This window comes from Mustela putorius, unplaced genomic scaffold (genome assembly GCF_011764305.1).
Source record: "Mustela putorius furo isolate JIRA1106 unplaced genomic scaffold, ASM1176430v1.1 tig00000876_pilon_pilon_pilon, whole genome shotgun sequence".
In the NCBI taxonomy this organism is placed as follows: Eukaryota; Metazoa; Chordata; class Mammalia; order Carnivora; family Mustelidae; genus Mustela; species Mustela putorius.
In genome coordinates this window covers 4,204,925-4,214,045 of record NW_025421506.1, presented here as the reverse complement: position 1 = coordinate 4,214,045, position 9,121 = coordinate 4,204,925, and the positions used below count along the sequence as shown (strand labels likewise).

At 47.2% G+C, this 9,121-nt stretch overlaps 1 protein-coding gene across 2 annotated transcripts; it reads right to left on the bottom strand.

Moving 5' to 3' along the window:
• Positions 1–2,825: 2,825 nt before the first annotated feature.
• On the bottom strand, positions 2,826–7,929 carry LOC101673105 (procathepsin L). Of its 2 annotated transcripts, none has more exons than XM_013050869.2 (8): positions 7,829–7,929; positions 6,988–7,123; positions 6,590–6,712; positions 6,341–6,487; positions 5,732–5,956; positions 4,914–5,076; positions 4,127–4,244; positions 2,826–3,182 (listed from the first exon to the last, which is right to left on the bottom strand). In XM_013050869.2, exons 2-8 carry the CDS (start codon positions 7,111–7,113, stop codon positions 3,083–3,085), a joined length of 1,002 nt encoding a protein of 333 aa, XP_012906323.1. In that variant the 5' UTR covers positions 7,114–7,123; positions 7,829–7,929; the 3' UTR covers positions 2,826–3,082. The 2 variants fall into 2 exon arrangements, with proteins under 2 accessions (XP_012906323.1, XP_004782389.1); XM_004782332.3 differs by lacking the exon at positions 7,829–7,929 and adding an exon at positions 7,508–7,657.
• Positions 7,930–9,121: the final 1,192 nt, after the last annotated feature.

Here is a 9,121-nt window from a genome sequence, read left to right as displayed (position 1 = left end):
ACCTCCTGGGGAGCATGAGTTCAAGACAGCTTACAGGTGAGTGATTTCCAAGCCAAATATGTCGTAAAGCATCCCAGGAGCTGAAATGCTATTGGTTGTTTTGAAATTGAAAAACTACCTTGTATGTGTTCAATGAATTATTCAGGGTCTACGTGTCGTTAAGAACTGGTTCATTCCAGAGAAATCTGTACCCTGTATGGAATGGTATGTATGTCTCCCTGTAACATAGAAATAAAAATAATCATGTGGTCACCACCGAGGCAGAGAACTGTTCCTGGTTCGTCTGGTTTAATGACAGTCCTGACAGTTTGCAGCTCTAGGGTCCACCATTTAAAATGCAAATATTAAGTATGGTATCTGGCTTCTTCAAAAACATGTGACTCTGGGAGCAGAGCTGGACTGATGACATGTGAGGAGTTCCACTTACCCCTGGGCGATATGGTTAGGATTCCTCTGAATCCAGGCCTCCATTGTTCGGAACATGCTGGAAGGTGTAATTCATCAGGCCACCATGGCAGCCCTCACTGCCTTGAGACCAAGAACAGTCCAGCGGGTTCCACTCGCTCAGTGACACAAGTTTGTCTGTTTTCCAGAACCTGTGTCCGTAGAGGGCACCGGCTTTCCTAAAAGCCCAGACAGAAGCACACTGACCTGAAGCCAAATTAGAAAGCTCTCATTCTAAACTGAAATGAAACTAAAAATGTAGTGAAATCTAATCACGTGATTTCTTTTTCCGCAAAGAAGGGCAGCAGGCATGAGAAAGATATGCATGAAAGTGGGAGTTGGTGGGCGGGTCTCTGAGGTGATCTGTGCATCAGTCCGAATTCTCCAGAGACACGGAGCCAATAGGATTCAAGCCCCCTCAGCCACACAGACACAGACACACAGACACATAGACACACAGACCCACACCCCATGCCACAGTCTTGAGGCAGACTTCCTTCTTCCCCTAAAAGCCCCAGGTTTGCTCTTAAGACATCCAACTGGAGCTGCCTGGGTGGCTCAGTGCATTAAGCCTCTCCCTTCAGCTCAGGTCATGATCTCAGGGTCCTGGGATCGAGTTCCGCATCGGGCTCCATGCTGGGCAGGGAGCCTGCTTCCTCCTCTCTCCCTCTCTCCCTCTCTGCCTACTTGTGATCTCTCTCTCTGTCAAATAAATAAAATCTTTAAAAAAAGAAAAAAGACATCCAACTGATCGGTGAGGCTGGAGGGGTTCAGGACACGCTCCCCCAGAATGTACCACATGGGCATACGGGTTATTTTCAGCTGAGGGCACTTGAGAAGCAGAGGAGGGAGGCAGGAAGGGCTCTCTGACAACCCCCTTCCGAAAGCAGGTCATAGCATTTCCCACGAGAAAGGGGTTCTCTCCCCTGAGAAAGGAGCCAGCAAGAGAACATTCTGATCACCAGAGTCCGGGCGTCCACACCGAGCCGCCACCTGTGCAAACACACTTCCCACCCAACCCCCATCTTCCACGCCTTCTGCCTCCTGCCCCCACAGGTGTCTCCTCGCCCCTCCCCACAACTTACTGCTCTTTGTCTTGTTATGTCTCTACAAACGTGTCGATTCTTGTCTGGAAGGTCTAGTCGCTACTGGCTCTGGTCACTTCTTTGGATCTTCCTTCTCTCAATGAAGGCTTCCAGATGCACATAAAAACCCAACAAAACTTATACGCTTTTTTCCTGTGAATCTACCTTGTTCCTGTTTAATTCTTGGGCCAGGCCAGAGATCCCAAGAGGGTGGAGGAGGACTTCCTGCCCGCACATGCCTGCCCACATTATTGAGAGAAATCTTTATTTAAACCCTGTCGGCCGATTGTAGTTGCTAATAACTTGTACGTAGGGACCGCACAGCAAGGTCTAGGATAGTGTTCGATCAGAGAGCTGGGTGCTCTGGATGCCCTCACCGGTCTCTACTGCTGAGGCCCCTGCTCTGTTGCTGAAGCCTGGACTCACGTCTGGGGGCTTACCCCTCAGCCCTTTTGGGCCCAAGACACACCAATCCACTGTGTCTGGTCCTTCCTCATCTGCCCACACTAGCAGGTGGGGAAGAGGCACTCGCAACGGGCTCTGGGACATCCGTCTTGTAGCTCCACTGGGTTGTAGCTATCCGGGGTCCAATGACCCTGATCTCTAATGCATTTCTCTACTATTGAAATCCTATGGGTGTGTGTTCACTTTTTAAAAATGCAAAGTCTTTTCCTTGTTAAGATAATGTACCTTTGTCTCTATAGATCGTTGGTCCCATTTTGCTTCATTCCAGGGTTGGGTCAGACACAGCCCAAGGGCAGCTGTCATAAGATGTGCATAGTTGCAACTGCAAGAACCAGAGGCCACTCAGTATTCTCCTAATGGACCACTGGCACATGCGGTTATGTCTTTAGAGCCCTGTCAAAAATAAAACCATGGGCCCAACATGGCATCTCTTAGGTAAAGGTCCCAAGTTAATAAACCAAGACTTAACACCTAAGTTAACTGCAGTTTCAACCTCTTCCCTGCTACAATATGACCTTTACCAGGCGATAATGGGAACATGCTGGTCTGCACCAAGACACATACTGAGGGACCCTTTCTGGTCCCTGACGGACAACAACTTTGCTAACAGATTCTTTGCTCATACTTTCCTTTTTCTGCTCCCTTTTTACATGTACAAGCCTTTCTTTATTGGTAGCTCTTGGAGTTCTTCTCTACTTGCTAGATATATACGAAGCTGTCTGATTCATGAATCCTTTATTAAGCCAATTAGATCTTTGTAATTTATTTGTTTTTTTGTTATTTAACAGCCTGAGTCTATAAGTTAATTATATTAAAAACTTCCCCCACTTCTACTTTAAAATGGTTTTATTTTAAAAGGTTTAACTTAACATAGCAGTACAAGATATAAAAATTCAAAATCCATTAAACAAGTCAACCACACAAAGCTGTCCAAAGCAGCAATTAAAGAAATCACAAAATCGGATCACAGGTTAGATCTCCAGTGGCTTGAGTGTTTCATTCCACACAATGAGGTGTGATCACTTGTAAGAGAAAATTCCTCTTCTGCCTATCCGGTCCCCAGTCGAGGTCTGCCTTATGCTCTCATTTCACACAGTAGGAAAGCTGGCTGCGGTGGCGATTCCACAGTGATTGTCCCGGTCCTTGGCCATCAGTATGTAACCCTGTGTGCCCCAGTCTGTGCCCCAGCTGGAAGAGGATAGCGTTTGCCAATTATTCCAGAGGAACAAACACATTTCCCTTCATGAGCACTCACACCCGACACTGAGCAGGGCAGGACAGGGCCAGGACAGATTCAGGAAGAATCCGAGAAGCCGTTCCTGTTCTTGTTCGAGTTCTAACTCAGCTCATAATTCTACTCCTGAACCTTTCATAGACTTTCATAGAACCTTTCACATAGACTACAAAGTGAGAGACCCCAAAATGCTTAGGATCAGATGTGTTTCAGAAATTAAAATAAAGGGGACACCTGGGGGGCTCAGTTGGTTAAGTGTCTGCCTTCAGCTCAGACCATGATCCAGGGTCCTGGGATCGAGCCTGTCATTGGACTCCTTATGCAGCAGGGAGCCTGCTTCTCCCTCTCCCTCTGCCTGCCTCTCTGCCTACTTGTGCTCTCTATCTCTCTGTCAAATAAATAAATAAAATCCTTTTAAAAAAATTAAAGAATGAAAAAAGAGAAATTTTTTAAAATCTCCAATTTAGAAATGCAACAGTACCAAAACTATAACAGGATCCCCCAGCTCGAGACAGTACCTCACTGTGGTTGTCTCATGAATATGCCTGCGTTCCCCCTACATGGGGTTAACACTTCTGGGATTTCAGAAGTGTGCTCAAGGGTTGGGGGACCTGCCTCCAAACACTGATTCCAAAAAGGATTCCCTTTTCAACTTTAAAGATAAGTATTTTCGGCTTTTTTAAAAAAGTCTATTTCTTATTCCATTATAGATCACTTAGTTTTGTCTTTTTCTTTTACAGAAATGTATAGTATATTCATTATATTTTTAAAACAATTTTTTTTTTTATTAAGTAAACACTATCTCCGACGTGGGACTTGAACTCATGGTCTTGAGATCAACAGAGACATGTTCTACCTACTGAGCCAGCTGGACGTCCCTATTTTTGGCTTTTTATACCTGTTCTTGACAATCCAGTATTTTTGCTTCTCTGAGTCTTCTCCTTGAGAACCATAGCCCACCACCAGAATACCATGATCCAAGTTTTCACTGCTGCAGTCTGGATCGTAGTAAATGCCTGGAGAAGAGAGATTCAGGGCTGGGGTGACGATCTCCAGGAACATGTGATCCAGTCTATCAACCACAACCAACAGGAGGCATTTCAAAGTTCAGTTAAATGACATAACCCCAGGTAAGATTTAAAAATCAGATTGATTTATTGATTTACTTTTAGCTAGGCGAGGGATTTAGGCGTTCATCTAATACCAGCAGAAAGACAAACTGGCACAATCTCTTTTGTAAACACTTTGTCAAGAAACATAGACGAACACTGATTGACACCTTGTGGTTCGACTTTGAGCACGTCACCTTAAGGAAACACAACCCAGAGCACAATATTACTTGAGCCGAGGGGTTCTTGCCAGTTTCAATAACAGTAGTAAAATTCTTTGGAATCTTTCAAGGTCTAATAGTTAGGAAAAAAGGAAAGTAAATTGAGATACACCAGTTGAATTATGTAGCCATTTAAATACATTTATGATGTACTTAAAATCACGGGGATATGGGTCAGGTCATGGCAGATGGAAACAATGGGCACAAAAATTACATGTGCAGAGAAACACGGCTCTGTTAAATCCTCACCCTCCAAAATTCCACATTGACTTCTACATACCAGAGTCAATGTTATTGTATGTAATGGTGGTTTTCCCATTTTTCTGCCTAAATTTCTACATAAATAGATGCTTACCCTTATGATAGAACTGGAAGGTACTCAGGCTTGCATCGATCGCAGCAGAGATGGGCCCCACAGTGGCCACCGCCAGCTTAAGGGACTCCTCCTCCGGATGGATGTCCATGAAGCCAGTGTCATTGGCGGCGGATTGCTCAGGCTTGTATTTGCAGGATTCATCCTTTCAAAGGGACAGGGGAGGAGATTTGATCACTACCATCCACCTCCTGGGGAACATGAGTTCAAGACAGTTTGTAGCTCAATGTTTCCCAAGTCAAGTTTGTTAGGAAGCATCCTAGGAGCCGAAACGCTATTGGCTGTTTTGAAATTGAAACATTAGCTGGTGTGTTCTTCATGAGACACTCTCAGTCTACCTGTCCATAAGAAGCTTTTCATTCTGGAGAAGTCTGTACTATATATAGAATGGTATCAAATGGCCCCATAACAGAAATAGGAAGAGTTGCATGGTCACTATCAAGGCAGAGAATATAGGATTTTTGTTGTTGCTGTTGTTGCTGTTTTTTAGGATTTTATTTATTTATTTGACAGAGGGAGAGACAGCAAGAAAGGGAACACAAGCAGGGGCAGTGGGAGAGGGAGAAGCAGGCTTCCTGCCGAGCCCAGGACCCTGGGATCGTGACCCGAGCCAAAGGCAGATACTTAACGACTGAGCCACCCAGGCGCCCCCGGCTAATAGAGTTTAATGATAGTTCTGACAGTTGGTGCTGTAGAGTCTACAACATAAACGGTGAGAATGAAATGTGATATCTGTTCTATCTGTATGTGTTCAATGCTAACAAGCAGAGCTGGAATGACAGGTAGGGAGCACTACTTACCTGTGCACGATACGGATAAGATTCCTCCGAGTCCAGGCCTCCGTTGTCCTTCACGTACTGGAAGGCGTAATCCATCAGGCCACCACTGCAGCCCTCATTGCCTTCTGCCTGAGAGCAGTCCACCAGGTTCTGCTCGCTCAGTGACACCAGTCTTTTGGTTTTCCGAAACATCTGTCCTTCGAGGGCTCCAGTTGCACTAAAAGCCCAACAAGAACCACAGGGACCCTGAAACAAATTTTAAAAATTCTCAGTCTATGGGGCGCCTGGGTGGCTCAGTAAGTTAAGCCTCTGCCTTCGGCTCAGGTCATGGTCTCAAGGTCCTGGGATTGAGCCCTGCATCAGGCTCTCTGCTCAGCAAGGAGCCTGCTTCCTCCTCTCTCTCTGCCTGCCTCTCTGCCTACTTGTGACCTCTGTCTGTCAAATAAATAAATAAAATTAAAAAAAAAATTCTCAGTCTACAAAACAAATATCAAGATTTGACAGCAGCCCACTGATCCGGAAACTATTTTAAAACATCACGAGCTGCACACTTTTCTCAGCCGACCACAGCAAGGACACCGATTCCTTTCACCTCTCCTCCTGAGGGTGACCTGTGGAGTACTGTCCCACCTGATTCTTCACGGGGGTCACGTAGCCTTTCTTTCTCCAGTCCACAGATGAGGGGGTCTCAGCAAAGGGAGGTGCTTGGAACACGTTCCCCTCCTTGCGCTTCTGGCTTTTAAGGCCATTCATCACCTGCTTGAATTCTTCATTGGTCTTCAAGGAAAAGGAAGTAGAATGTTGACAAGCAGCAGATTATTTGGGCAAAGCACCGAGGAGGGGACGCATGAAACGTTCAGCAACCCGGGTCACACTCACCAGGTCACCAAAAGCATTCATTGCCATTGTGAAGCTGTGTTTCCCTTGGCTGTACTCCTGGTTGTGCTGTTTAATCACTTTCAGATTCTTCTCCCACACTGCTCTCCTCCACCCTTCTTCATTCTGCAGAAAAACAAATAAATTTTCATCTTTATTTATATTTAAAACCAGCTCACCTGCACCAAGTGGATGTGCTCACAGAGGGGAGCAGAGACCTTGACCGGGGCTGGGCTGATGCTCCCGGAGCTGCTCTCCAGCAACCACACAGCAAGACATCTGTCCCCATCCTGTGCAGTGTATCGGGTACCAGCGGCCTCCAGAAGCTACTCCCCGCTGTGAACTCACACCAGCATAGAACATTCTCTGGGGTCTCAGTGGACAGCTCAGATGTTACCAACCTCGTCATACAGTTTCCCATGTGCTGCCTTCCACTGGGACCAGCGCGCATCTAAGCTCTGATAGAGTTTTGGAGCAGCTGAGACTATTCCCAGGCAAAGCGCAGCCAGGAAGGGAGAAGGATGCATGTTTCAAAACCTAGGAAGAAAAGAAAAGAGTTTCTGATTAGACCAAACCATCTAAAAAGCCATCCTTCTTCCTTCTGAGATGTAAGGCCACTAAGGGGGAGTACAAACACGCACTCCATCCTCCCGAGTGCTTCCACGGGGCTGTGGAGGAAGGCTGGGGGTGTGGGATGGGCAGGGGGTCTGCCGCCCTGTGACCCGCCTGCCACTTCCAGGGAACCTGCGTCTCAGCACAGGGAGGGGAGGGCCCTGGCAGCGAGGTGTCAGGGGAATCAGGCTGCCCTGTCCGGAAGCGTCAAATCCATGGTCAGCGCCTCCTGGGAGCCCAGAACCTCCACTGCCGAGGCAGGCAGCCGCGCGGGTGGCCCCCTGCTCAGGTTCGGCACGAGAAGACCACCTGTGGCCAGTGGCGCGAGGCAGTGCAGCTGCGCAGTCTCGATCACAGATGCGTGTCCTGAGTTCCAGAAGGCCCGGCAGTGGGGTGAAGCCAAGCTTTTAGGGCCGGGATCGGGCCGGGTCAGCCCCGCCCCCAGCGCCAGTTCAGGCTGCGAGAGGCTGAGTCAGCCTGGGGGCGGGGCCTGTGCGCCCGGGAGCTCCGCGAAGCTGGGACACGCTGGGCAAGCCCACCTCGGGGGACCTGGGGGAGGCGAGCCGGGGGACCGGGGACGGGGACTGAGAAGGGAATCCGGTCCCTCCCTAGGGACCCCCATCCACTAACCGGCAGAAATGGATGTGTTGGCAGGTGGTTCACGAAAAGAGGCTCACAGGGAGCCCCAAGTGGGTTTCCAGCGTGACCCTGCCTGTCCTCTAGTCCTAGAGTCGGGTTAAAATCTCCCCGCGGGCTGAGAACAGGATAATCTAGTCCAAGTGGTTCCTGTTTATTCCAAGCGGAGATGGGGCAGCTGGAGGAAGTAGAGCCCACGGGGGAAAGTGATACCGTGGTTTCAGGATGGGATGCCTCCGAGTTATGGAAAAATCTGGAGAGGGCTGGAAATCTCCGAACAGCCAGTGTGCTGGGCAAGGCTCAAGGGCTTTCAAGGAACTGAACTGACAGGGAAGGTGTGGCATTTGTAATGTTCCTGCGCTGACTCCCCGGGCAGTTTCTTTTTCCCCTCTCATGCCTTTCACAAAACTGACAGAAACATGTTATTTACAGAGAAATCCGGCTTAATAAAAAGAAAAAAGGCGGGAAGTAGAAACTGCTTTTTCCTCCCCACTCTCTGCATTACGGGTTATTACGGGCCTCAGTATCCAATGTGATCTTCTTCAGATTTAAAAGAAATTTGTCTTATTCATGTTTTACCTCAATGATTATTACTTTAATTTACAGTGAATGTCAGGATTTAAATGACAGTTTGTGAAAATATTTTAAATGGAGGAAAACATACAAGATATACAAATGTTAATTTATATCATTAAAAACTTAAGGAACACAAACCGGAAGCATTGTCACTATTTGGGGAATGTGGTAGCATTTTCAGCAGAATTGAAACTGAGAGTGTATTTGACTGAACTGACTCCAAGTATCAGGGCAAGCCAGCATTACTCAGGGCTTCTGTCTGGCTGGGGTTGGGGGGGTCGGGTAGAGTAAGGGGCAGAAATGCATTTGTACTTTCAACTTGATTAGTAATGACTCAACTGTGGGAGGAAGATCAAATCTTTTCTCCCCTGCCATGGGGTCTGAGGGACAGGCCCTGCTGCTCCTTCCTGCTTGGGGCATTGTGGATAGGGCTTTAGCCTCACACTGAAACAGCCTTGAAGGCCACTGCTGAGCCTTCCCACTGCCATCAGCTTCCTCCATCTGACCATCTCATTTATGCTCCCTAATGCTTCAGCAGTTCTGTTCTGAGTGGGTAATAGAAACACTTAAAAACCTTTCTAGAACATCACCAATAATCCATGGATGACATTAAAACAAAGCTAGCCGTATTTTTATTTATTTGCTTGTTTATTTATATTATTATTATTTTTAAAGATTTTATTATTTGACAGAGAGAGACACAGCGAGAGA